This window comes from Eubalaena glacialis, chromosome 10 (genome assembly GCF_028564815.1).
Source record: "Eubalaena glacialis isolate mEubGla1 chromosome 10, mEubGla1.1.hap2.+ XY, whole genome shotgun sequence".
NCBI lineage: Eukaryota > Metazoa > Chordata > Mammalia > Artiodactyla > Balaenidae > Eubalaena > Eubalaena glacialis.
Window position 1 is genome coordinate 115,935,241 of NC_083725.1, and position 27,834 is coordinate 115,963,074.

The window sequence follows — 27,834 nt, forward strand, 5'->3', positions numbered from 1 at the left end:
AGACGGTGCTAAGGGTGCAAAGTTCAGCTCCCAAATTTGGGGCCCCCCGAACACCCCAGCATCACAGACGTAGAGGAACGAACCTCCAGAGACTCCCAATATTGGCAGAGTTATGGGTTCGGAGACAAAGTCACAGGAGAGGGATGACGCCCCAAGACTGGAAAGGGACGGGAGCCAGTGAAGACTCTGAGCGGCACCTGAGTTCTGCTTCCTCTCAGTTGCCAGGACGACTCAGAGTGGCGCGTGGGAGTTTTAGCCAGCCTGGCCCCAGGACACTGAGCTCTCAGCCTGTGAGATTCTTATACCAGCATGTGGCCCAGAGATGGCAGAGCCCCTGCAGGCCAAGAGACCACGAAGGCCGGACACTGTGGACCACATGCCAGAAGGACTCCCCAGTGCTTTGTCCTGAGCAAGACCCCCGGAAGGGGCTGGCAGGGACTGCCAAGGGGACCGAGGTCAAATCCACTGTCCGTAGGAGGGATAAGGGGACAGATGCAATTCAATGTCATTTAAAGAAGAGATGGAACATTTTTTGCGCACCTGAATTTGTGGCTGGAATTAACGCTCACTACACATGCACACACACACATCCAGAACTTCTCAAGACGCCAAACAGACACACACACAAACCCACCATGCACCCTCAGATTGCTCCCAGACACCACACATATATCCAGAAAAAGACACACATAACCTAGCAAACCGGAAACACAGACACACACACACAGAAGCAATACCCCCATCCCGAGGATAACCTGGAGAATACACCCCAAACGCCACAGCCCCAGGGACACACCTGCCCCAGCCGGAGCTGTTCCTCAGATGCACAGACACACACCCATGCCTGAGACAGGACGGGCAGGAAGCAGCTCCTGTGGGAGCGCGAGGGGTGCGCACCCCTAGGCCCGGCCGGCCCGGCCTCGCGCCTGCGCATGCCTGCCTGGCTCCCTGCCGATGCTGGCACGTAATGAGGGACAGCCCCAGCTCCCGGGCCCTGCCCTCTAGAGCCCTGGGAGGCCGTATGGGGTGGGGATGGGGAGATGGCAAATAAACTGATTCCCACCTGGAAGCTTGAGGGGCTGAGTCCCCCGGGCTGAGTGAGGGATGGAGGGAAAACTTCCAGCCTCCCAGCAGCTCAAGCCTGTTGGATGTGGCAGCGCAGACAGCCCAGGGGCCTGCGGAGGGGCTGCTGCTGCAAGAGCTCCCGCGTGCCACCGAGCAGGAGCCTCCTGAGTGGCTGCCACAGGGTGAGAATTGGCAGGAAATGCTTGTTGAATCAGTGTGTGAGGTGGTGGGGTGAGGTGAGGTTGGGTGGCCTCTCCATCCCCAGAATCTGTGCCCAAATCCCAGATGGCATTTCCTCTGCACAGTCTATGCCTGGGCCCTGGGCCAGCCCGCACCCTCGGCCGGGCCAGGGAGGAGACGCGCTGCTTCTGTCCGGGGGCCTGGAGACGTCACCACCGTCTGGTCCGCACTGGAGGTAGGGGGGTGGCGGGCAAAACTGTCTGTCACCTCTCAGCTCCCACTCCGGGGTTCCGTCCCCGATTCCCTCCAGCTTCGCTCTGCTAAGGGTGAGGTGGGTCTCCCATCTGGTGGGACACCTCCCTCTGGCTGGGCTCCAGCTTGACTTAGTGCTCAGTGCTCCGCCGCCATCTTGGGCATCCTGCCCAGGCTCAGGCTGAAAGCAGGGGAACTCATCGCTTGCTTTCCTCTAACAGAGGCTTGTCCACTACACACACACCCCGCCCCCCACCCCGAGGCCACAAGGACTTGAGCAGCCTCCACCCACCCTCCCCTCACTGAGGCTCTTTAGCCTGACCCCAGGCAGCGCAGGGTATGGCGATGACCTCTGCCTTCGGAGCTCAGGCTGTCCCCATCGAGTTGGCACCCTTGTGCTGGATGCTGACAGTGCCGGTAGGCCTGGGCTCTGAGACCTCATTTCTGGAGCATCCTGGTCCCTCAGGCCCCGACAACCGTGGGCTGTCCCAGCCTGTTCTTTTTCTCCTGTCTCCTGGGCCAGACGGGCCTCCCTCCCCAAAGCAGGGTGACCGCTCCCTCTCCCTCCAGCACTGAGCCTGGCCCACTTTCCACGTCACCCCGCTGGCTGCTGTTAAGGCCCTGCCAGGCCAGGATGCCAGGCCCCAGTGGGGCAGGGAGGGATCCAAGGACAGAGCCTTCCACCTGAAACACTCGCACACACACACGCTCGAGGACGCACATGTGTGCAGGCCCACAGGTTCCCTTGTGCCTCGGCCCAGCCAGTGAGGACACGGAGCCACCTGGGGTTTTAAAACTCTGTTGGGGCCCAGCCCTGCAGGCCCAGTGATCTTTCCAGCAGAGATGGGGACTTGGCCCGACCCGGGGGAGAGCCTGCCAGAGGCTGAAGTCTGGACTCGGGCTGCCACTCTGGGGATCACTTCCTGAAGTCCTCTTCTCCAGCCTGCGGGGTGGGGTGGGAGGTGATGGTGCCGGCCCTCTGCTTCCCGGAGGCCCACACTGCTGTTACTCAAGGCGGCTTCCAGGCAAAGCCCCCGAGGCCCGGCCTTCCAGTGCCCTCCCCCTCCATCTGCCTCCTCCCAGGTCCCTCCTGGTTCACCTCAAATGCGGTGTCCACAATCTCATCGATGACAGCTGCCTGGGAGCGGAATTTCTGCTGGAAATGCTCCACCCCGGACACCAGCTGCAGGAAGTGGAACAGGAGCTCCCGCTGCCTGAGGGCGGGGGGGTGGGGGGGAGGCAAGGCTGGGCCATCTCAGCCCCCAGAGCTCCCTTCTCCCCCCCACTCACAGCACCCCATGCCTCCATTTCCAGCCACGGGCACCACTTTTCTGTGTGTGGCCCTCCATGGTATATTTCCTTTTCCACGTATCCGCCCCCTGCTGCCACCAGCCGCCGGTACCACAGGGGGTTCTGACGATTAAATTGTTTACCTCCAAACCACCCATCCCTCCATCCGTCCAAGCTACCCCACACTGACTCATGCACCCACTCAACCACCTACCCGCATACCCGCCTGTCTATCTAGCCATTGCCTCACCCATGGGACCACCCCACCCTTTCCCTCACTCACCTATCCCTCCATCCACCTGCTCTTCCCTGGCCCCGCCCCCCACCCCTTCACAGTCAGCCATCCACCTAACCCCCCAGCCCCACCCACTACCCATTCATTAACTCCTTCACTGCCAGCCTGTCTCATCAATCCAGCCATCAGATAACCCTGAAATCAATGAACACTGCACGGTGCTCCGAGGACATAGAAACGAATAAGAAACAGCCCCTGCCCTTAAGAAGCTCAGTCTGTGGCAGAGCCAGAAAAGCAAACCAAGGGTGTTTACACTTGTGATAAGTATAAACAGAGGACATTGAGCGGCCCAGAGGAGGAAAACCTCACCCAAGTACTGGGGATCAGGAAAGGCTTCTGGAGGAAGTGTCACTGAGCTGAGCTTGAAAGACACTTGAGGGTTTGCTGAGCTCAGACCGGGTTTCTGGTGTGCCAAGGTCTGTGAGCAGTGGGGAGCGTACTGGGGGCTGGGGTGGGCCTCGGGATGGATGAATTCAAGGTGGAGACATCCAGGGGAGGTCAAAGCAGGGCGCCCGGATCTTAAGCTAAGAGAGACAGGAGCCCTTGTAGGGCTGTAAACTCGGGGAAGGCAGGGAAAGCCAAAACTACTTTTAACAAAGATCACTCTCTAAATCATTAAAAAGAAAAAGGAAGGAAGGAAAAAGAGATTCAAACAAACAAAGCAACAAAAACAACGACCACTCTAAGTGGAGGTGGAGGTGGGCCAGTGGAGAAGAGTTTGGAGGCCGAGAAACCTCCAGGGAAAGCATCACGGAGGAGCCAAGGCCCAGCCCAGGCCAAGGTACGAGGATCTGGAACGTGGAGGGTGGAGGGCGGCCAGGAGGGCGGCCGGGAGATGAAACGAGCAGGATTGGATCTCAGCTTTTCCAGCTCTTGATCACCTGAGCCTGGTGTTGGCAGCCACAGAACATTCCAGGCAGAGAGAACAGTGTGGGCAAGGGCCTGAAGGTGGAGAAGTATGTGCTGTGCTGTACGTAAAGCCAGGATGTGCTGGAGGTGTGGGGCGGGGCTGCCGTGATCACGGAGGGCTTGGCGCTCAAGCTCTGTCGGTGGCCAAGAAGAGCCTGGAAGGTGCCAGCAGTCAGGCTGGTTTGGAGCCGGTCTGGATGAGGTGGGGCGGGGCCCAGCTTTCGGGGAGAAGGCTCTCTGGGGAGCCAGGCCTGAGAGCCAGGGCGCAGGAGTCTGTGCCAAGGACCCCTGGCCATGAGCACAGCCACGAGTCCCCAGCTGTCCTGGCCCAGCCAGCCACTCGCGTTGACATCTGCCTCCCAGGCCTTTACCAAGCTGTTTCCCGACCCACCCTCCTCATCCCTGAAGCCAGCTGGAGTCCACCCACCCTACGTGGCCCCGCGAAGGTCTTTAGAGGGGGGGCCCTCACGGGCAGGTGCTAGTCTGTGTCCTCTTTGGGCCTCTGGAGTCCTCGCAGAACCTGGCCCAGAGCAAGGATCGGGGATGCTTCTGGAACAAAAAGATGAGCAGAGCCCCTGCTCCTGCAGCCTCTGGCCGCTGCCCTGCCCTGGGCCCTCGGCCTCAGAGGGGCTCTCGTGGCCCTTCAGGTGCTGCTGGTGGGATTCTCTTGGTGGTACCCGGTGACTCTGAGTGAGCAGAAGCCACTCAAGGCCTCCACATCCCACCCACAGGCTCTCCATGAGCCTTAGGGCTCTACCGCCCTTCCAGAGAGGCGGGCAATGCCCCTTTCCCACGGCGGCCCACCGGTCTGGCCCCCGGACCTCTCCCCTTAGACCTGAGGCCTCCGCTCCCTTTGCATCTCCTTACTTCTCAGTCATGGCTCCGAATTTGTTCTCAATGAGCTGCTTCTGTATGGTGTGTCCACTTATCACCTCTTTAGGCTCTGGATGTAGGGAAAGAAGGGGGAGGTCAAGACGCTGCCTGGATTGAGAGAAGGTGGAGGAAACCCCGTGTGTCATGGAGATAGTCAAACAGGAGCTAAAGGGGGTTTTGTTCAGGATGACCCCAAAGAGATTGCTTCTCCGGGCATGGAGTGTGCTTTGTTTGTTTGCCCATCCAGCAGGCATTCCCTCTTCTTCTGGTAAAAGTCTCCCAATTTTCCTGGGGAACCACTCCCACCCCTTTCGGTGCACGTTGCCTAGCTGGGGTTGACCCCACCCCCCAGCTCTAAGGACATGTGACTCAAGCCCGGCCAAGCAGAATAGCCTATCCTTTCAGCTATAGCGACTGGTTCAGAAATAGGCAGGTGACCAACCTGAGCCAAGGAGATTCATTTCTGGGACGTTGTTTGAACTGCCGGGAGAAGAGGACCCCTGCTGGGAGAGCTTGGGATACTTAAACTGTGAGGATTTGGGACTAGAGTTGCAGGTGGTCACTTTCCCACCACAAAGGAAGAGCACGCTAAGCACAAAACCACACAGAGAGCCACAGAGCAGAGAGCTGGAAGGAGACCAAATTTCAACCATCATTGGGTCCTGGATCCAGCCGTTCCTGAAAGCCCATGCACTCTCAAGTTCCTAATAATTTGAGACAGTTAATTCCTCTTTTTGCTTAAGCTTTTCTGCACTGAGTGTTCATGATGGAGAGGGCAGGTGAGGGGCCAGGTGACCCCTGAGGGCCCTTAGTCCTCTGGTGTTGATGATCCTAAGAGTGGGATTCTGGAGCTCAGATTCTAAAGTTCTGAAGGTCTTTAAGCAGGAGACAAAGCAATTGGCTCAAAATCTATTTACCCAGAAAGTCAGGTGTGTAAAGATGAATATGTACAGAAAACTTCATTTTTATAGACTCTCAATTCTTATAGACACTTTGAGTGACTCTGGACGAGTGTGTATAACACCTTGACAGAAGCCTCAAAGGCAGTTGAAACCACCTCATATAAGACCAACTGCTATAAACTTTGTAAGTTATTAACAGAAACGAACGTTTGGTGAATCATAATTTGGCTAATTAGTTGTTTTGCAAATGGGTCTTTCAAGAATTGACTATCAGTTTAATTGGTTGTTGGCGGTTAGTCGTGGAGCTTTTTGGACCAAAGTTCTAAGCTCTGAAAGTTCTCCTGAGTGTCAGGTTCTAAGACTCTAAAGCTGGGCCTCGGGAATTCCCTGGCAGTCGGTCCAGTGGTTAGGACTTGGCGCTTTCACTGCCGGGGCCTGAGTTCGATCCCTGGTTGGGGAACTAAGATCCCTCTAGCTGCGCAGCGTGGCCAAAAATAAATAAATAAATAGATAGATAGATAAATAGATAAATAAATAAATAAATAAATTAATAAGCTGAGCCTGGAGCTCTGTGCCTGCCTGGGAAGAAGCGGGGTACTGGTACCTGCTTCGATGAGCTCTGTCAGTGAGTCATCCAGTAGCTTCTCATGGATCTGGGAGGCCTTCTGCGAAGAAGAGGCCTCAGTTCTGCCAGAGCCCCATGTCTGCCCATCCCTGGAGCACCTTCTTTCCTTCCCTCCAGCTTCTGTGTCCCCCTCCCCGTGCCTTCCTGATTGGTCCCCCTGCCCCACTCCCTCACTACCTCCTGCTTCACTTTCTCCAGGCCTTTGAGCAGGGCCATCTGGAAGTTATCCACCAGGACGGCAATCACCAGGCTGGGGGGGAGACAGGAGGAGGCTGGAGGGGAGGTCCTGAACCCTCCTCTGGGTTCACCGTGGCAGAACCATGGTGAGAGGGGAGGGGAGGGGATGCCCCGGGGTTAGGCTGGGGGAAGTGAAGCTGGGGAGCACAGGCATGGGGGCCTCACTTGAGGAAGATGAAGTACTGGATGATGATATATATCATGAGAATGGGGATGATGTACCAGGCGCCTGGGAGAGAGGGGGTCGTTCGAGCTGTGAGTTCCTTGCCGGTCCTCACCACACCCCTGCCAGCAAGCCTCAGAAGCCCCACTTTGCAGATGGGGCAACTGAGCCCTCAGGGTCTGCCCACCCAGCCAGCCCCTGCCCTCCACCCAGCCTGAGGCCTGCCCTACCCTGGGCTCGGCTGTCCAGGTAGATGAGGGACCAGTCGTCCAGGGTGAGCAAGGTGAAGAGGGTGAAGATGGTGGTGAAGATGTTCTGGAAGCGCTTGGGGTCAGAGTAGCGGAACAGTGCCCGGAGCACCACAGAGAACAGGACTGGCTGTTGAGGACCAAACCAGGCTCACAGGGTCTTCTCTCCCCTTCTTCCTCTCTCCCTGCCACCCCCAGTTCCTGGTCCCTCCCCACAGCTCCGTCCATTGCAGCACCTCACTCTCCCACCCCAGCCCCCGTGGCACAGGATACAGAGACAGGTGAACATGAGGATGAGGATGGCGGTGATGGACGGCAAGGACCGGGCCAGGGTCCCGGTCACTTCCTGGAGGCTGGTCAGGAAGCTGTGGGCAGAGGTTGAGAGAGAGGCTGAGTCAGTAGGGTGGGGATCTGTGTCTAGCAGCCGGAGCTGATTACAGATTTCAGACTGCTGATTACAGGGGTGGGAGGTCCCTGATTTGCTAGTGACTTGGGGTGGGGGGTGTCCCAGACCCTCTCTGGAAAATAAAGAGATTGATCCTAGAGGATGGCAGGAAAAGCAGGCTGGAGTCTGCAGCCTCCTTGTGGGCAGCTGTGGGTCCGCTGACCTGAGCCTCCGCAGGACCCGGATAGCTCGCAAGGCTCGCAGGCTCTTGAAGACCTTGAAGATGCGGAAGATGCTTTGGTTGTAGACCATGCGCATGGAGAAAGAGTTGACCTGCATGAGCATGAAGTCCAGCACAGCCGTGACCATGATGAAGAAATCTACAGAAACAGGGGCATCTGGGTGTAATGGGCTCCTGCCCAGGCTCACAGACCTCCCAGCGCCAACACCCCCTGCTCCTGTTGCCCTTGGGCAGTTCAGGGGCTCCCACTACACACAGACACACACAAACCCACACACACATGCCCCATCCCTACCCACCCAGGTTATTCCAGGGGTCCAAAAAATACTTGAGGCCCAGAGCAATGATTTTGAGCACAGCTTCCACCACGTAGATGCAGAGGAAGACGGAGTCCAAGGCCATGAAGTACCACTCTGTGGGGGACACAGGGGAGGGGGGTCTCACTCAGGGGTCTCCCCAGCAACCCAGCCCCTCCTTCCTCCTCCCCACCGGAACATCACCCTCAGCCATTTAGGGAGAAACTGACTCTGCCCAATGGCTGTGTGTCTTAACTGCTCTGTGACTCACTTTTCTTGCCTATAAAATGGTGATAATCACAGTCTGCCTGATAGAATTTTCACAAGCATTAAATGCTTTTCACGTAGTAAAGGTCTTAGAATGGAACCTGAAACAGCTTGCAAGAAACATCACTCTTCTTCTTCTCTCCTTAGTTTATGGGCCCTGTGGCAGGTCCTTACCTTCACTCTGCTCCCCAGGGTTTTAGGGACCATCTTCCCAGGTTTCCCACCCTCATCCCTCCAGGGCCTCCTGCTTGCACAGTCTCCTGGCCCTTCCAGCCGACCTGGGTTCTGGGCATCCTTCCCGCAAAGCAGCATACTTAGAGCTGATGCGCCACCTGGTGGCTATAGTCCAAAACAGCATATCCTCAAATTTATTGGGCTTTTGTGTCTCTGGCGGGCTGGTTGACTTCAGCAAAACTCTCTGAGCCTCACTCTACTGCTGGGCAATGCCGCTTACTTCCCAGGGTGAGGATCAAATGGGATAAGTGATATAAATCACCCGGCACTTGGTCCGGCCCCTGGGAGGCTTGGGACAGCATCAGTGGCCTTCTCCATGTGAACAGGGCTCCCTGGCTCTTACCACCCCGGACCTCGACTTCAGCGAAGGTCTGGGCCACGAGCATGATGGTGTTGAGGCAGACGATGAAGACGATGAAGGCTTCAAAGGCCAGGGAGTCAGTCAGTTTCCTGAGCATTCTCGAAAGGCCCCAAATGAGGTGGCTTAATTTTTCCCGCAACGAATAGAAGAGGTCCACAGTGTGCAGCTTCTTGTGGGTTCGTGGGGCTCGGCCAGCTGTAAAAGGGCCAGAAAGCCAAGCCCATGGGGGAAGGGGACACGGGGATCCGGTCTCCCTCCCAGGCTTGCCTGCCATGAGCTCAGTCAGGTGCCTCCATGCTGGTCCTGCGCTGGTATAGGAGCCACAGGCTTGACCCCTTCCCCGACAGATGCCGGCTTGCTTGGGATTTGAGGTCTGCTTGAGCTCACGCTCCTACACCTCCATGCTTTTCTTTAGTCACATGGCAGCTTACACACGGAAGACCCGATCCTCCTCGCCACCCCATCCTCTTGGTAAACTCTCCCTCTCCCTCCAAGATGCTGCCGAAACATCTCCCCCCGTTGGCTGCCTTTTCTGCCCACAAACAATTAGACACTCATCCCTCACTGCTTGTTTGTGAGGCTGATGCCGTGTTTACGGAACTACCAGGGGCCGAGTTTGGGGGGTCATATGTTAACAGCCAAAGTCCCTCCCTGTCCTCTAACCAGGCCCTCATTCAGGCACTGGTTCCAGCCTCTGGCCTCAAGAAGCTCACAGTTCAGCGGGGGAAACGTGGACGAACAGAATCCACAGTGGTAAATGTTCTGATACGGATGATAGACCCCTCTCACTGGGTAGTCTGGGATTGGTTGTATAAGTGATCACCCCCAGCTTCCATACTAGAGAAAAGGAAATGTTCGAGAAGTGAACATGCGAATGAATAAAGCAGTGACTGCATGAACCAACAACCGACAGTCTGGAGAAGTGCCTAATTCCAGGAATAAAAGATTGGATGATGAACAGTCAGGCGAGTGAACAGACAATGGAATACACCTGCAGGTGAGAGCAAGCCTCATGATCTGCGGAAGGACGTGCAGGGCCTGACTCAGGTCTGGAATCTGGGCCAGGCAGCTGGAGTTGGGGGGTGGGGGGCAAGCCAAGACTCACTTTTGCGCTTCTGAATCTGCTCGTCTTCTTCGGGCCAGCTTTCCGAGGTTTTAGAGGAGGAGCCCTGAGGATGGACTTTGCTGGAGGTCTGGGCAGGGTGTGAGTGCACTGTGTTCAGGGAACGAGCCAAGCTGAAGGCCGAGCTCTGTCTGTCTGGCTTGCTAGGTTGGGGGGCTACTTGACGAGAATAGGCAGGGGCGAGGGAGGCTGAGGCCACACTGTGGAACGCGTATGGGCCAAAGAGTTGGGAGCTACTACGACGGTGCTGCCCATAGCGGTGATCTCGGAGGAGGTAATCACGAGGATGCGCGCCGTGCTGGTGCTCTCCGTGGAGGTGCTCGGCACGGTGGCCGTGGAGGTGCCCGTCATGGCGGTAGGACCCCATGGGGGCAGGCCTTCTGTGGTGACGGGCTTCATGATGATGGTGCCCGCCATGGTGATGGGCCTCACTGTGTTGGGCAGGGCTACCAGAGTGGGAGAAGTCTCTATGGTAGTAAGGCTCACCTTGGTGATAAAGCCCACTATGGTGGGAAACCTCACTGTGGTGGTGAAACCCACCATGGTGGTGGGACTCCCTATGTTGGTGGGGCCCCCCATGGTGGTAGGACTCCCTGTGTTGGTGGGGCCTCCCATGATGTCTCTTGCTACCGTGGTGGTGCTCATCATCAAAGTGGTCCTCACCATAAGAATGGTGGGATATGAAAGTGCCACGGGAAGTATCCGGGAAGAGGGGTGAGGAGTGGTGGGCTCCACCATGATGGTGGGCCTCACCGTGGTCGGGGGAGTGGTGGGAATGGTGGGAGCGGTGGGAATGGCGGGAGAAGGCATTGTCATGGAAGTCTTGAGATCCACCACGATGAGGGGATATGCCATGATGGTGGGACTCACCATGGGGAGGGGACACCCTTTGGTGATGGCGGTGGACTCCACCATGGCCTGGCCTATGGTGTGTGGTTGGTGAGCTGGGGTGAGAGAACACAACCGAGTCATCAGTGTCTGCCTCACTTTGAGCCTTTTCAGCCATCGAGGGTTGATCCATGACTATGCTGTGAACCCTGGAATGAGGAAAGCTCAAGATGTGGGCCTAAGAGCCCTTCCTGGATTGCCTTTCTCACCTAAGCCGTGGCACTGGGGCTTCTAGGAAAGCCTGACTTCTCATGGAATCCTCCCCTCTATGATGTCACAAACAGGCCCCTTAGCAGGCCTAATTCCCAAATACCTCCTCCTGGGCTACAGTCCAGAATAAAGGATCAGTGTGTCTAACCTCCTCAATGTAAAAGGATGAAACTGAGGTCAAGAAAGGGGAAGGGACTGGCCCAAGGTGACCCAGCAGGTCAATGGGAAAGCTGGACAAAGAATTCCGGGTGACACCATAGGCCCCAGCAGTTGCTTTAGCTCTGTTACTGGAAAAAACCTTAAGAAGCCAAATGGTCCAGTCCCCAGTTGTACCTAGATACCAACTGGCTCTAAGGTTCAAACTGCCCAACTCCACTGTAAGTAGGTGTGTGACCTTGAGCTAGCTGCTTAATCTTCCTATGCCTCAGTTTCTTCCTCTGTAAAATGGGGATAATAACACCTACCTCAAAGGATCAAAAAAGTTAAGATATGTAAAACTTATACTTACAGCACAATAAATGTTAATTAGTATCGTTATTCTCTCCTTCATCATTGACAGGGATGAAGAGGAAATCCCTCTCTTCGGTTATTACTAAAATAAAACCATCAGCCATTATTTACTGAGGACCTACTTTAAGAACTTTTTTCTCTTTTTAAATTTATTTATTTATTTATTTATGGCTGCATTGAGTCTTTGTTGCTGTGCGCGGGCTTTTGTCTAGTTGCGGCAAGCTGGGGCTACTCTTCGTTGTGGTGCGCGGGCTTCTCATTGCGGTGGCTTCTCTTGTTGGGGAGCACGGGCTCTAGGCACACGGGCTTCAGTAATTGTGGCACGTGGGCTCTAGAGCACAGGCTCAGTAGTTGTGGCGCACTGGCTTAGTTGCTCCATGGCATGTGGAATCTTCCCGGACCAGGGCTCGAACCCGTGTCTCCTGCGTTAGCAGGCAGATTCCTAACCACTGCGCCACCAGGGAAGCCCACAAGACTTCATTTAAAGCAATGTAAGGTTCACAGGAAAATTTAGGGGAAGGTAGAGAGATTTCCCATATGCCCTTTGCCCCGACCACATGCATAGTCTCCCACATTATTAACATTCCAACCAAAGTGGTACGTTTATTACAATTGATGAACCTACAATGACACAGCACCATCCTCCAGATTCCATAGTTTACATTAGGATTCACTCTTGGCGTTGTATATTCTATGGGTTTGTATGCACTTTTAATATAATCCTCACAATAACCTCACAGGATGGATATTATTACCCCCATTTTACAGAGGAAGGTACTGTGGCTCAAAGAGTATAAATGAGCTGCTCAATAAATAAGAACTTAAAATCAGCACTAACTCCAAACTTCTTCCCCACCATGCTGTCCTGTCTTCCTGCTGAAACCCACCAGAATTCACTCATGCACAGTGCAGCTCTTCTGGAAGCTTTCAGGTCCCTCGTTTGACTACAGCTGCTTCCTGAGTGCTTGGTCACAGCCAAGTCCATAGCAGCATTGGGTACCAGGTTCCCAGTGATAAAAGCCCTCAAAGGGCTCAGTGCCTGTTGCCAGTAGCAGACAAGGCAAAAGTTTGTGATAGGGCTACGAATTGTTCCACAGATCCATTCTCCTCCTCTTCCTGGCACGTGGCCTCCCAGCTAGAGATGACATTTCCCAGTGTGCCTTGCATCTAGGCGTGGCCAAAGGGTGAGAGCAGAAGTAATGTGAGAACTTCCGGGTCTTGGATTTAAAGCACTGGGCCGGGAACCTCTGTTTCCCACCGTTCTTATGGGCTAGAGCGTGGATCAACAAGCAGACAGGATCGATATTCTAGGGCAGAGATTTCTGCGTTCTGCAAAACCACGGAATTAGCCTTGAGATGTTTCTAGTTTACGGATTCTGTCTTGTGATGAGAAAAAAAAAACCTCAGCATTATTTTTGAAACTCATGTGCTGTGTGATGCCAGCGCTTTCAGTGATGGACAGTAATCGAGCAGTCTCGGAAACCATTTGTGAAAGGTTGTTCAGCCCCATCTGCAGTGCTCACTGGGTGGGGCCTTGCTCAGTTTTCAGCGTGAGATCAGGAAGTCTGTCGATCATGTGTGAACACGGTATTGCCCGGACAGGGGGTGGTAAAGACGGTGACCTCAGCCTCGCCCTCCTGGTTACCTCCCCACACCTCCCCTTAGGCGCGGATGACTCACTTAGGGGCGCAAACACTCCTTCTGGTGTGATAGAAAATCAGAGGAAATTTTTCTTCTAAGGAAATCATTTTTGCCGCGACGTAGCAGCCTCCCTGCCACTTTGCTGTTGATGCGAACACTGTAAAACATGAATTATGCAGGTTAGAAGTGAATTTCAACATGATTTCATATCTTGTTGCAAGTTTCCTGTTTAGTTATTTATGATGCCCTTCTACTGTATGTCTTATTAGCGTTTGTGTTTTACAAATGTGTCTAGCGATTCCACGTGATGCTGTTTTATCATCAGGTGTGAAGTGAAAGAGGAGGAGCTTAGGACTGTGGACAAATCTGGTAGGGTTAGCGATGAAGAATTACAATTTACAAGTGTAGCAATGGCTTCAGGAAAATTGAAGAGAACTAAACTACAAATTACAGCCATTTGACAAATAAATGTGCTAATTTTTAACCTATGGTATCTCAAAACAAACAGGGTAAGGCTTTTTTTTTTTTATGGCTGTGTTGGGTCTTCGTTTCTGTGCGAGGGCTTTCTCTAGTTGCGGCAAGTGGGGGCCACTCTTCGTCGCGGTGTGAGGGCCTCTCACTATCGCAGCCTCTCTTGTTGCGGAGCACAGGCTCCAGACGCGCAGGCTCAGTAATTGTGGCACACGGGCCTAGTTGCTCCGCGGCATGTGGGATCTTCCCAGACCAGGGATCGAACCCGTGTCCCCTGCATTGGCAGGCAGATTCTCAACCACTGCGCCACCACAGAAGCCCCGAGTAAGGCTTTTATAGGCTACATTTAGTACAAAGGCTCAAAGAGCAAGTTATTTGTAACAGACCAATTGTTCAGAAAAAGAACCCAATAATGCTGGCATGTAAAATTATATGAGTGACGTGTTAGCACAAGATGCTCAACAAAAGAGTGAAAGTGTTCTACTCTCAGAGAGAGTTACAACACAACGTATTGATGTCCCATGATGCTGAAGACCTTTTTTTTTTTCTTGGTAATTAGCTGAAAAACAACAGATTCCTTATCCAGGCTGATGAGTCAACAGATTTCACTGATAAATGCCATGTTATACCACTTCTAAGATTTGTAAATGATGCTGGTAATCAAGACATTTTTTTTTCCTGCGGCAAACAGCTTTTACATACAAACAGCCAAGATATGATTAATGTTTTCCTCATATCTAGAATCAAAAGGTCTGTCTTGGAAGAACTGTCTTGGCATTTGAACTGATGGTGTTTCCATCAAAAGTTGGCTCCATAAGAGTTTTCACTGCTGTTATAAAAAAACAAAACCAGGACTTCCCCAGCGGTCCAGTGGTTAAGACTTCATGCTTCTACTGCAGGCGGGGGTTCAGGTTCGATCCCTGGTCGGGGAAGATCCTGAATGCCCCGTGGCATGACCAAAAAAAAAAAAGAAAAAAGAAAAAGAAAAAAAGCAAAACCAAACAAAACCCAACAAACAAAAACCTGTTGTTGCCACACACACTACTTTCCTTACAGGGAGGTACAGGTGTCACAAACTCTTGGAGATGAAAAAAAGAATGATGCTGCAAAATGGTTAACTTGATGAAACAAAGACTTAACTTGAGCATGTTTAAAAAACAGTGACTGGGCTTCCCTGGTGGCACAGTGGTTAAGAATCCGCCTGCCAATGCAGGGAACACGAGCTCAAGCCCTGGTCCGGGAAGATCCCACATGCCGTGGAGCAACTAAGCCTGTGCGCCACAACTACTGAAGCCCGCGTGCCTAGAGCCCATACTCCGCAACAAGAGAAGCCACCGCAATGAGAAGCCCACGCACCACGATGAAGAGTAGCCCCCACTCGCTGCAACTAGAGAAAGCCCGTGCGCAGCAACAAAGCCCCAATGCAGCCAAAAAAAAATTTTTTTTAATAGAAAAAAACAAAACAAAAAACTGTGATTATGGGGAATTCTCTGGCAGTCCAGTGGTTAAGACACCACACTCTCACTGCTGAGGAGCGGGTTCAATCCCTGGTCGAGGAACTAAGATCCTGCAAGCCGCGTGGTATGGCGTGGCGTGGCCAAACCCTCCCCCAAACCAAAAAAACCCCTGTGATTATGATCCAGCAAGTCACTTCTGGGTATGCACCCAAAGAATTGAAAGCAGGGACACAAACAGGTATTCATACACCCCTGTTTGTAACAGCATTCTCCACAACAGCCAAGAGGTGGAAACAACCCAACTGTCCATGGACAGATGGAGAGAGAAGCCAAATGTGGTCCATAGATAAAATGGAATATTATTCAGCCTTAAAAGGAAGGAACTACTGACAACATACTACAACATGGATGAACCCTGAAGACACTATGCTAAGTGAAATAAGCCAGACACAAAAGAACAAATATCATATGCTTCCACTTAAATGAGGTACCCAGAATAGGCACATTTATAGACACAGAAGGTTAAATAGCGGTTACGAGAGGCTGTGGGAAGGGGATGATGGAAAGTTATTGTTTAACGGGTGCAGAGTTTCAGTTTGGGATGATGAAAAGTTCTGGAGATGGACCGTGGTGAGTGTTACACAACAGTGAGTGTACTCAGTGCCCCTGAATTGTACATTAAAAATGGTTAAAATGACAAATTTTATGTTAATGAATATTTTACCACAATAAATTTTTTCTTAATTAAAAAAAAAAAACTGTGTGAAAACCTGGACGAAGAACACAGACGTCTCCTATACAGACATATAGAAATCTGGTGGCTTCCCACTTTGTGATAGGTCCATTGAGAAAGCACCAATTTAGTTGGGGAAAGAGGCTGGCTGAATCTTTAGAATGGGTCATCTCATCCAATTAGTGAGGACTCCTGCACTGATTACCTTACATTGCATTTACATGGGACATGAATAACTTCCCATTTTGTGAGCATTTTAAGAAGCCATCCACAGACCTCTTCCCTAGACCATCATGTCATCAAGTTCCCAGTTGTGTTCTTTCCAAGTCTCTGTAAATGACCAGCCCATCATATATTGCTCAAGAGTCCATATAAATCTGCACCTTAGCCCCTCTTTCCTTCCACACAAAGTGGATAATATATGTATTGCCCAAAGTTCTGCCCACTGGGAGGATTTTTCTTCACCACCTTCTTTCAGGGCCAACTCTGAATGGGGCTGTCATGCAGCAACCGTCCACTTCTGGCTGTCGTTGGCTTATTGTGCAAAGTCTTCCATAAATTAGGCCTGTCCTTTTTCCTCCTACCCTTGAAGCCTTTGAGTGTAAACAGAGGGAAAGGAGGTGAAGCATTAGAAACAGGCATCACGGTAGGCTGAAGCACCTGCTCATGTAATTCATTTGTGTCTTCTGGATCAGACCTCCCTTGCTATACAGGAGGTCCATGTTGATTACCTCTTTTATATGTATTAGCATGTATTTGTTAATCCCAAACTGCTAATTTATACCTTCCCCCCAGTATCATATATACCACTTCAATTTCTAATGGGATGCAACTGTGAAAATCCAATTTCATGATTCTGTGGGTCAGATAACACCCAGTTTATGATGAACATTTGGGTCTGATAATCACTAGGTGTTCCATAAACCAGTCATTCAGTCTTCACCAAGGCCCAGTAGCAAGCCAGAGGCTGCTTTTGAGAAGATAGAATAGTCGTTGGCAGAGGATAGCATGACAAAAATTCCATGGGTCTTGGCTGTGATCCTCCTATTAGGGCTTGCTAGAGATGCCACATGGCATCTTTGGCTGACACCTAAGTCAGGCACCTGGATCTACTAGGCGTAATGCCCAAGTGGTAGGGCAGCTTACACCACAAGCTGGGCTTTTGAAGAGCTTTTTTTAGATCCAGAACAAACATTGGCAGATTTACAGGTTACCCAGAAAATGAGTCAAAGCAGTTTGCCCCAGTGGGACCTACGTTGGCTCCAAAATCCAAAAGGCACATCGTACATTGCTCCTCTTTCTTCGTGACATATAGTGTTAAGCGGCAGCAACTCGTCTCTCACTTTATTTATTTTTTACATTTTATTTATTTATTTATTTTGGTCGCACCACGTGGCATGTGGGATCCTAGTTCCCTGACCAGGGATCGAACACACGCCCCCGGCAGGGGAAGCAAGGAGTCTTAAGCACTGGACTGCAAGGGAAGTCCCTGTCTCTCACTTTAGAAGAGACATGCAACATTCCCCAGACTTCTGGACCCCTGGAAACTTTCCTGATGTGGCAGGCAATTTGAACTTCCACGGTGTTCATCTCCAGCTCTCTGGCACACATATGTTTAAGGCACCTAAGGTGCTTGCTGTTTCCTGATCATAGTGTCCAGTTAGCATAGTGGCTTCAATTGAGTGTGTCAAGATGGTATTCTCTGTGTTTTCAAGACTATCAACGTCCCTTTGGACCTTGCAGTTTGCTGGAGAATGGCATAATCCAGGGACAAGACAGTAAAGGTATACTGTTATCCTTGCCATGTAAATGCAAACAGTGTAAATTCCCATATTCATGGGAATGTAAGAGAAAGCATTTACTAGTTCAATAGCCACATAACAGTTACTGGGGTTTATACTGAGTTTCTCCAATAAAGATCTCAAATCTAGAATTGCAGCTGTGATTGGCATTGCCACATCACTAAGCTTGCTTTTCCACCTGCAAATAAGTAGGGGATATGCCTGGAATCACCACTTTTGCATCTCTCAAACCCCTAAAGGTGGCACTAATCTCTGCAGTTTCTTCAGGTTGTCGTATCACTTGATTTATAACTTCGCAGGGGTGGGGGGACAATTCCAGAGGTTTCCACTTGGCCCTTTTACCATAATTGTCCACACTACAGTGGAAGGGAAGCAACGTGAGAGTCTGCCAGCTACTGAGTACTAATCTCACAATCAATTCTGGAATGGGGGAATTAACCACAGCGTGAATCTGAGGGCCTCAGGAATGCGACCTTTCATCTCTAAAGGCCTTTAGTGCTAACTGGTCTCCATGGGTAATAATATTTGAATTAACATCTGAAGCTGCAGTGAATTTGTAGTGTCATTTTAGCTAAGCTGGAACTGCTTCCCAGAATTCTCTTCTCTGCATAGTTCTCTTTAGTGTGGGCCACGAGTGACATTTTGTGTAAGATTTGGGAAGTAGAAGTGAAGCAGGAGTTGTATCCTTTTTCCACGAGGAAGGTTGGTGCAGGGGCACCAGAAGCAGTTGCATCTCCCTCACAGTGACCCTCATTTGCTAGCTCACCTTTTTGGCATCGAGCAGTACCTGGGTCCACAGCTCCTCCAGCTTCCGCTACTCTTGTTTCAGGTGCATGTTTAGCTCCCTGGTGGAGTGCCAGCTTCTCCTGTGGGTCATCTGCTTCATTAAAATTGGAAGCTTAGATGCAGTGAGAGACTGATACATGTTCTGGTCCATCCTTTGGGTACTAGCTTATTCTCACAGGTACGAGTTCATTCTTGCCTCCCTCACCTCACATCACATTCATTCCAGCTGTCTGCCTGCCATCTTTTAGCTCCAGCACCAGAAACAAAGACTGCAGTCTTATATGATCAGCCCTCACAATTATGTAGGGTCTTATCCATATGATACATCTTTACTGCCTATAATCGCTCCCAGTAATTTTGTTTCTCTGATTAAATCCTGGTTGATACAGTAACTTTATTTTTTTAATGGTTTTTTTTTTGTTGGTGGTGGTGGGGTTTTTTTGGTTTTGTTTTCATTTTTTTTGGCTGTACCATGTGGCTTGTGGGATCTTAGTTCCCCCCACCAGGGATTGAACATCCTCAGCAGTGAAAGCACAGAGTCATAACCACTGGACCACCAGGGAATTCCCCAGTAACTTAAAAAATACACAAATTGCCATTTTCTGTGTCTAAAGAAACTTACAGCTCTTGTCTCTTGTCCCTTTGTGCACAAAGGTAAATAAATCAATGTTTTCTGTATCTTCCTTATTGTAACAAAGTGCTTATGACAGGTTGTGTTTTGTTTTGCTTCTTAGGAGTGCTGGATGAAAACAGAATCAGGAGTAAGCTCCTTCGCTTGGAGAAAGAGGGGATGGTAGTATGATAGACTGAACGTAAAAATAACCCCAGTTCTCTCCTGCTTCTATCCATAATGCCCTATGAAATGTGACTTTGAAACATCGACTTTCCCACCCCTTAAATCTGAACAGGTTTGGCTAATGAAATGGGGCAGAAGTGATGGAGTGTCTCTTGAAAGCCTCAGAAGAGCTTGCCCATTTTTCGTTGTTCTCTTGGACCTGCACTTGGGCGATGAGAACAAGCCCAGTCTCCTCTGCTGAAGATAAGAGAGACCATATGGAACATAGCTGAGTCATATGGGCTGAGGCCATCACAGACTAGCTAGCCCCTCCCCGCCCTGCAGTTGATCCTGCACCGAGAGTGAGCACAGCTGAGATCAGTCAAGCCCAGCCCAGATCAGCAGAACCACCCAGACGACCCATACTCTAATGAGAAACAATGCATTTTAATTTATTTTTATAATTAATTAATTAATTAATTAATTAATTAATTAATGGCTGCCTTGGGTCTTTGTTGCTGCGCGCGGACTTTCTCTAATTGCATTGAGTGGGGGCTACTCTTCTTTGCAGTGCATGGGCTTCTTACTGCGGTGGCTTCTCTTGTTGCAGAGCACGGGCTCTAGGCACACCGGCTTCAGTAGTTGTGGCATGTGGGCTCAGTAGTTGTGGCATGCGGGCTTCAGTAGTTGTGGCTCACAGGCTCTAGAGCGCAAGCTCAGTAGTTGTGGTGCACGGGCTTAGTTGCTCCACGGTATGTGGGATCTTCCGGACCAGGGCTCAAGCCCGTGTTCCCTGCATTGGCAGGTGGGTTCTTAACCACTGTACCACTAAGGAAGTCCATAGAATGCATTTTTAAAAGCCATTAGATTTTGGGGTGGTTTGTTACACAGCACATTGCTAACTAATACAGGAGCATGGGAAAATGGACATTTTGAAGAATGGTGAGGAACTTTACAGGTGGATCAGAAAAGAAAAGGCACTATGGGCAAAGAGAAGATCATGTGCCAAGAACGGAGGTGTGAATTGTCCTGGCACCTTCAGGCAGTGGTGTGCTGGGAAGCATTTGACACCTATCTCTTCATGTGTAGTTCTGATGTGAATTTTGGTTGCTATTTTTTGGTTTTGTTAATGAGTAACAGACTTTTTCCATGAAGGACCAAGAGGTAAATGTTTTAGTCTTTCAGGGCCACACAGTCTCTATTGCAATGACTCAACTCTGCTATTGTAGTGCAGAAACAGCCACAGAACAATAAGGAAAAGAATAGGTGTGGCTGGGTTCCAATAAAACTTTATTTACACAAACAGGTGGTGGGCCAGATTTGGCTTGTAGTTTGCTTATCCCTGCTCTAGACGATTAACAAAACAATAAATCGATCTGATTTATAGTGTTTGTTGATTTGCAGTGTAACTACTTGCACCATGGCTGATTTCACGCTACCAATGTAATGTCGCTGAACTCTGTCTGGAAGAAATGGACAATAAGGAGCATCCTATTCTCTAGGATTTCCACCAGGCAGATACAATAGACCTACATAAGCTTAAGAGCAGAAATAATAGTAAAATCTAGTAAACGAATTAGGAAGTAATGAGTTGTGAGTATTTATTACATTTGTTCTTAATATAATTTATTTAATAGTAAGTTTATGTAATCTAATTAAAATTTTAATTTAATTTTTAATATAATTTAATTGTATTCAACAACCAACTGGCAAAATTCAGCATTCTAGAGCCAGTAAGAGCCAGACCTGGCATACCACTGCATTCAGGGAATGGTGTGTGATCCAGAGTGACTGGAGCAAGATGGGGGGTGGGGATAGAGGGGCAATGAGAGATGCAGGTGAAAGGTTTTTGGAGGGTCAGACTAGGCTGGGCCTTGTGGGCTGGTAAGGGGGGTGGCATTTCAAACAGTGATGAAATCAGATCAGCTGGCTCTAAGAAGGATGGCTGCACACAGAGAGGAGTCTCTTTGCTGTGGGGATCCTGAGGCCGGTGGGTCAGTTAGGAAGCTGTTGGCATAACCAGCAGGGAAACTCTGATGGCTGGGACTACAGGAGATGTTGGGAAAGAGAGGTGGGTTGATGCCAGTTATTCAGGCGTCTGGATCTACAGGATGCAATGACGGATAGGTGGTGTTGGGGAAAGGGTGAGGGACACATTAAGGGGACATCAAGGATTGGGGCTTGAGCATCCTCAAGAACTAGGGCGCCGGTCCCTGAAACTGAGAGCGCTGGAGAAGGAGCTGGTTTGGCAGAAGATGAGTGTTCGGTTTGAACATAGTGGGTTTGATGATCCCGGGAACACTCAGGAGGGGAGCCCTGGGCTGGAGGCAAAGTTGGGAAAGAGGACCCAGGACCTTGCCTCCTGGGGCTTCGGTGGCAGGACACTCATGGGAGTGTCCCCACTCCTGTCTCTGCCCTGGCTCCAGGCCGCCTCTGAGCCACATTCCCTCTCGGGGACTCAGTCTCCCCATTCGTAGTGGGGGATTAGGGTCTGACTCCTGCGCTCCTGTTGCCTGGCTTTTGTGAAAATCCCATGAGATCGGGGTGCGGGTTGAGAGGGGGGTGGAGGACGCTTTTCCTGTCCTGTCCTCGGCCCGCTGGAGGGCGCTGGGGGACTCCTGGGAAGGAGACGATGGCCAGCCAGATTCCTGAGGCCTGGCTGGGTCAGAAGAGCCCAGCTCAGGTTCCCACCCCCCCATCGCCTCCCCTTCTGCCCTGCATCCCCTTGTCTGGATGGCCTGGGGGGCTGTCCCCTCTCCTCAGGTTCTCTTGCCCTGCAGCCCCTCTCCACTCCTCTCGCACAGCCCCAGAAGCCGCCAGCCAACTGCGCTGGCAGATCCCTGCCTTCCTCACCTCCGACACCCAAAGTGTCTCCCTGCCCCTCCCTCCCACTCGAGCCGCTCTCAGGGGGCTTTTATAAAGAGGCTCTTTTAGCAAGGAGCCTGCATTCTTGTTTCGGTCCTTGCTCAGGCTCTCCCTGAGTGTGTGGGTGAGCCTGGGCACATCACCTTTTTGTACCTCAGTTTCCCCTTCTGTGAAAAGAGGATAAGAATAGCACCTACCTCATGGGGTTGTTGTTAAGAAGCACGTAAGTTAAAATGCAGAAAGCATGGAGAAAAGCGCCCAGCACGTAGCAAGTGCTCAATAAATGTTACCTGGTGCCACGTCCCTCCTTACCGTGCCTTCTCCCTGCAGCATCTGCAGTTTATTAAAGGCCTTTCTCCTGCTTCCCTCAGTGGCTCCATCATCTACAACAGAGCTCCCTACCTGGTGCACTGCTGTGCCAGGATTGGGCTACAGATGGGCTGAGACGGTGACTCCCTCCTCTCCGGGGACAGCCCAGCACCCCCTGCTGGTCATCTCTGGCCATTCCATTTACTCCAATGTCCCGTGCAGAACAAGCCGGACTTCTAAGCGTGAGATTCAAGGCCTTTCCTAACCGGACACTGTCATGCTTCTCCCCACACAGGTAGCCCAGCATTCTCTGTCTGGAGCACCCTTCCCTGTCCCTGTTCTCAGCTTTGAAACTGCCAGGTGATGCCTCAGGGAGCTCCAAGGGGCTCTGGTTCTTTATGTCTCAGCGCAGAAAGAATTCAGTGAGAGGCAAAGTGATAGATAAGAAGTGATTAATTAGAATAGGCCGCTTGTGAGGCTTACAAGCGGGCAGGTGAGCATCCCGCTGCACTGCCCCAAGTACTTAGTGGGTTACATTTTTATAATCAAAGGAAAAGAGGGGAGGGGGAGAAGACCACCTTCTTCCTCGTTCTCCTTTGAGTCTTCCATCATTAACTCCTCCGACATGTTGGGTGGGGTTTTTTTTTGACCCTATATGGCCCATCTGGGACTGTCATGGCACTATGGAAAAATTATTTCAGGTCTCAGTATAATGAGGGTCTTTCACTTTGAAATGTCACCTTTCCCTAAATTATTGTTTTTTATGAGTGCAGAGAGTATGCCCTAGGGGTCATTATCTTATTGACATCACTGGGCAGGATGTAGGCATAATTTTTCTACTATTGTTTTATTGTCTTGAGGCATGACTTGTGCCTCCATTGCTTAGTGTTGTTGCTAAGCACCTTGCTCTGCTTCGTGAGTCAAGCAAGCCCACATTGTTTCAGGATTTTCCCATTGCTTTCCTCTGTGATCATTAACTTACTGTGGTCTCCCAAAGCCCCCTAAAGTTCCCTGTCTATCTACAGTCCCCTAGTGGGATTTCTAAACTAACTATTTGATTATCCCACTCTATCCCTATCACCTTCTCCAGGGCGCCTCTCCAGACAGCTCAGGCAGACACTCCTGTCCTCTTCCGCTCCCCATGAAACTGAGCAGGACCCTGTGGGGCTCCTGGCACAGAAGCCTGTCCGTGTCCCCCATTTCTTGTTGTAGGGAACAGACTCCCGCCTCCATGACCTTCCCTGAGTTCCAAAGGACAGATTCGAACAGTTGCTAATCAGGGAAGGGAGGGGATGCAGAGATAAGGAAGGAGGAGCCAAGAACAATAGTGCAGCCTTGGGACAGGGTCCTGGTTCCCTCTCAAGGGACACACATAACAATTTATTTGAGCTCTTTACAGAACTAAAACCCCCAACAAATGCAGTCAGCATTCTTCATTCCAGAGAAGACCACCTGAGACCAGATTAAAGGAACCAGAGAAGCTCATCAAGAGATTATCTGAGGGGGCTTCCCTTGTGGCGCAGTGGTTGAGAATCCGCCTGCCAATGCAGGGGACACGGGTTCGAGCCCTGGTCTGGGAAGATCCCACATGCCGCGGAGCAGCTGGGCCCGTGAGCCACAATTACTGAGCCTGCACGTCTGGAGCCTGTGCTCTGCAACAAGAGAGGCCGCGACAGTGAGAGGCCCGCGCACCGTGATGAAGAGTGGCCCCCGCTCTCCGCAACTAGAGAAAGCCCTCGCACAGAAACGAAGACCCAACACAGCCATAAATAAATAAATAAACAAATACTTTAAAAAATAATGACTCCCTTCTTTAAAAAAAAAAAAAAAAAGAGATTACCTGAGGGCTTCCCTGGTGGTGCAGTTGTTAAGAATCCGCCTGCCAATGCAGGGAACACTAGCTCAAGCCCTGGTCCGGGAAGATTCCACATGCTGCGGAGCAACTAAGCCCGTGCGCCACAACTACTGAGCCTGCGCTCTAGAGCCCGTGAGCCACAACTACTGAGTCTGCGTGCTGCAACTACTGAAGCCTGTGTGTCTACAGCCCGTGCTCTGCAACAAGAGAAGCCACTGCAATGAGAAGCCCTCGCACCACAATGTAGAGTAACTCCACTCACCGCAACTAGAGAAAGCCCACACACAGCAAGGAAGACCCAACACAGCCAATAAATAAATAAGTAAATTTATTTTTTAAAAAAAAGAGAGAGAGCGATTACTTGAGACCAGATTAAAGGAGGGCAGGGCCTGCACACACACTAATCTTATCAGCAACCCCGCCCTTCAACCGTTGCTATAAAACTCCTTACCAAATCCTCCTGGGTTGGGACACACTGTGTTCTTTTTTTTTAATATATAAATTTTATTTATTTATTTATTTATGGCTGCATTGGGTCTTCGTTGCTGCATGCGGGCTTTCTCTAGTTGCGGCGAGCGGGGGCTACTCTTCATTGCGGTGCTCGGGCTTCTCATTGCAGTGTCTTCTTTTGCTGCAGAGCACAGGCTCTAGGCACGTGGGCTTCAGTAGTTGTGGCACGCAGGCTCAGTAGCTGTGGCTTGCGGGTTCTAGAGCGCAGGCTCAGTAGTTGTGTCACACGGGCTTAGTTGCTCCAAGGCATGTGGGATCTTCCAGGACCAGGGCTCGAGCCCATGTCCCTTGCATTGGCAGGAGGATTCTTAACCACTGCGCCACCAGGGAAGCCCAAGGGACACACATTTTTCGAGGCAGGAGACCGCTGTGTCCCCTTTGCCTGGTAAAGCAGTAAAGCTATTCTTTTCTACTTCACCCAAAACTCTGTCTCCAAGACTTTATTAGGCACAGATGCACAGAGACCGACTTTTTGGCATCACCCACATGCTTTGCACATCCTTCTATAATCATAAAAGTCAAAGCTGCTGCTCGCCCATACAGTGCCTTTGAGCAAAAAGGCACCCTTACCTCAAAGTGCTTTCTCCCATCTGCTGGAAAACTCTTGGAATAGATGTGCCAACCTATAACATCTACAGCATGAAGGGTGTCTGTCTCGAAGGAGCCCTGACGATGCCAGAGCGGCCACTTTGGGGACATTTCCATGTGTCGGGCACTGTGCTAAGTGCCTCATCTCAACTACTGTTCACAAAGCTCGGGAGGGTTCATTTCACAGATGAGGAAAGTGAGGCTCAAAGGCTAAGACCAAGGTCATGTAACCAGTAGGTGGCAGAGCCAGGGTTGGAATTCCAAAGCACTGATGGAGGTAGTTGCTTCCATCAAGTCACGTCACCCAGGTTGCTGCTGACACATCTGTCCCAGACCTGAGTGTGAGCTTCTCAAGGAGGAGACATGTAGAAAGGGCACAGGTGGAAGGAGGCTCTCTGCAGGGCACTCGGGTCCCAGGGGCTGGGGCCTGTTCCTCTGGGTTGTGGCTGAAGCTGGAGATGTTCAGACCAGAGTCTCAGCCAGTGAAGGCTAATCTTTGATTCAGTGTCTGCTTAGGGTCTTCCCTTGCTCCTACCTCAAACAGAGAAACCCTCTCCTACGGCCTGATAATTCCAGATGATTCCAGTTAGTCCCTGAATCCAGAGTTTTCTGAGTCCAGAGTTGTGCTCTTTGCTGAAGTGGGGCAAGGTCTATAAAAGAGGCCCACCTGCCTGAGGATGAGGGAAGGCAGGAGAGGCCTATCAAGGCAAATCTTAAAGGCATGTATGAGTTTTCCAGGAGGATCCAGGACACGGTGAAGGATGTTCCTGGCAAAGGTATGACCAGATGCTAGGGCTGGGGGGAGCAGGGGTGGGGGACAGTAGTGGACAGACATCTTCTTGGCCTGAGGGCCACAGCATGTTTGTCTGCTTGTTTTTGGATAGATGACTTTGAGTCTAGTACAATTCTTTAAAGCTGCTTAACACCAGAAACCTAATTATGTCTTTGCAGGTCTCTAATTATTGTCTTTTGCCTTCTCCAGAGTGCCACTGTAGAAAGTGCTGTGCTTTCAAGCCCAGGGAGAGTCATACAACCTGCCAACTAAACCTTGCAATCTCCATTGCCCAACCAGGCCAACAATTGTCTCTGTGAAAGACAAAATGAAGAGGAGCTGACAGCAATGTCTTGGTTTCTTCAGTTATCCTTCTTTTGGGGAAGATCCTGGGCATCAGCCTAGCCCGGGGAGTGGGAACTTCTTTATTCTAGTGGCAGTGTGCGAGCACTTAGGAACTATCTGTCTGGGTTCAAACTCTAGCTGTGTGACCCTGAGCATCACTTAACCTCTCCCAGTTTCAGTTCCCTCATCCGTAAAATGATACCTATCTCATTAATTAATACATGTGAAGCCCTTCACCAGCAGCTGGCACATAGTATACTGTGTTAGCTATTGTTTTTATTGCTTGTCCAGATGTGTCAATGTAGCACTGAAGAAAGTAACAGAAAAAGTCCTGATTCTCTGCTGGTCTTAACAGAGGTTTCATTTGAAAGTGCTGGGTGTATTACTGTGCTAAAGGACATTGGAGGCAGGGAGTGGTCCTCATCTGAGTCAATGTTGTCTTCTGGTGGGGAAGGAAGACCAGCGGTGAAGTCAGTGACTCAAAAGGGAGATAAAGTCCTGAGTTAAGCCCCTCCTGACCTGAAACGATCCTCCTTCCAGCCTCTGCTCTGCCCCAGGAAGGGTTGTCAGTGTTTTCCCATGAGGATAAAGGTCCTATCTGCCTTGTTCCCCTGTGTCCCCAAGTTAGGGGGATGATGCTCAATACATGGTGCTGAAATGAATGAAAAGGAAGGATTTAGATCTTCTCAAAGAGAAGTGAGTGGGGCTGAGGCGGCCAGTCTGGTGAACCCAGTCAATCAAGGGCTTGATGAGTGTTGTGAGCCTCTGGGAAGGGCAGTGATTGAGCCTGGTGATGCCGAAAACTCAGCCTCTGTGCACCAGCGCCTAATCGAATCTTGGAGACAGAGTTTTGGGGGAAGTAGAAAAGAATAACTTTATTGCTTTGCCAGGCAAAGGGGACACAGCAGGCTCCTGCCCTCGAAAACTGTGTCCCACCTGGGAGGATTTGGTAAGGAGTTTTATAGCAATGATTCAAGGGCGGGGTTGCTGATTAGTGTGTGTGCAGGGCCTGCACTCCTTTAATCTGGTCTCAGGTAACCTCTTGATGAGCTTCTCTGGTTCCTTCTAGCCTCAGGCAGTCTTCTCTGGAATGAAGAATGCTGACATCTTCCATTTATTGGGGGTTTTAGTTCTATAAAGCTCAAAAGATATTGTTATGTGTGTCCCTTGAGGCGAACCAGGACCCTGCCCCAAGGCTCCACTATTGTTCTGGCTGCTCCTCCCTTGTCTCTGCATCCCCTCCTCTCCCTGATTAGCAACTGTTCGAATCTGCCCTTTGGAACTCAGGGAAGGTCATGGAGGCGGGAGTCTGCATCCCCTACAAACAAGAAATGGGGGACACAGAAAGGCTTCTGTGCCAGGAGCCCCACA

At 50.9% G+C, this 27,834-nt stretch overlaps 1 protein-coding gene across 1 annotated transcript; it reads right to left on the reverse strand.

The window, feature by feature from the left end:
- Positions 1 to 2,308: 2,308 nt before the first annotated feature.
- CATSPER1 (cation channel sperm associated 1) lies at positions 2,309 to 10,967 on the reverse strand. The gene is made up of 14 exons (XM_061203794.1): positions 10,911 to 10,967; positions 10,198 to 10,864; positions 9,929 to 10,105; positions 8,806 to 9,018; positions 7,965 to 8,078; positions 7,648 to 7,804; positions 7,313 to 7,404; positions 7,022 to 7,165; positions 6,794 to 6,857; positions 6,569 to 6,641; positions 6,371 to 6,431; positions 4,859 to 4,934; positions 2,597 to 2,711; positions 2,309 to 2,440 (listed from the first exon to the last, which is right to left on the reverse strand). Exons 1-14 carry the CDS (start codon positions 10,965 to 10,967, stop codon positions 2,414 to 2,416), a joined length of 2,037 nt encoding a protein of 678 aa, XP_061059777.1. The 3' UTR covers positions 2,309 to 2,413.
- Between the last annotated feature and the right edge of the window lie 16,867 nt (positions 10,968 to 27,834).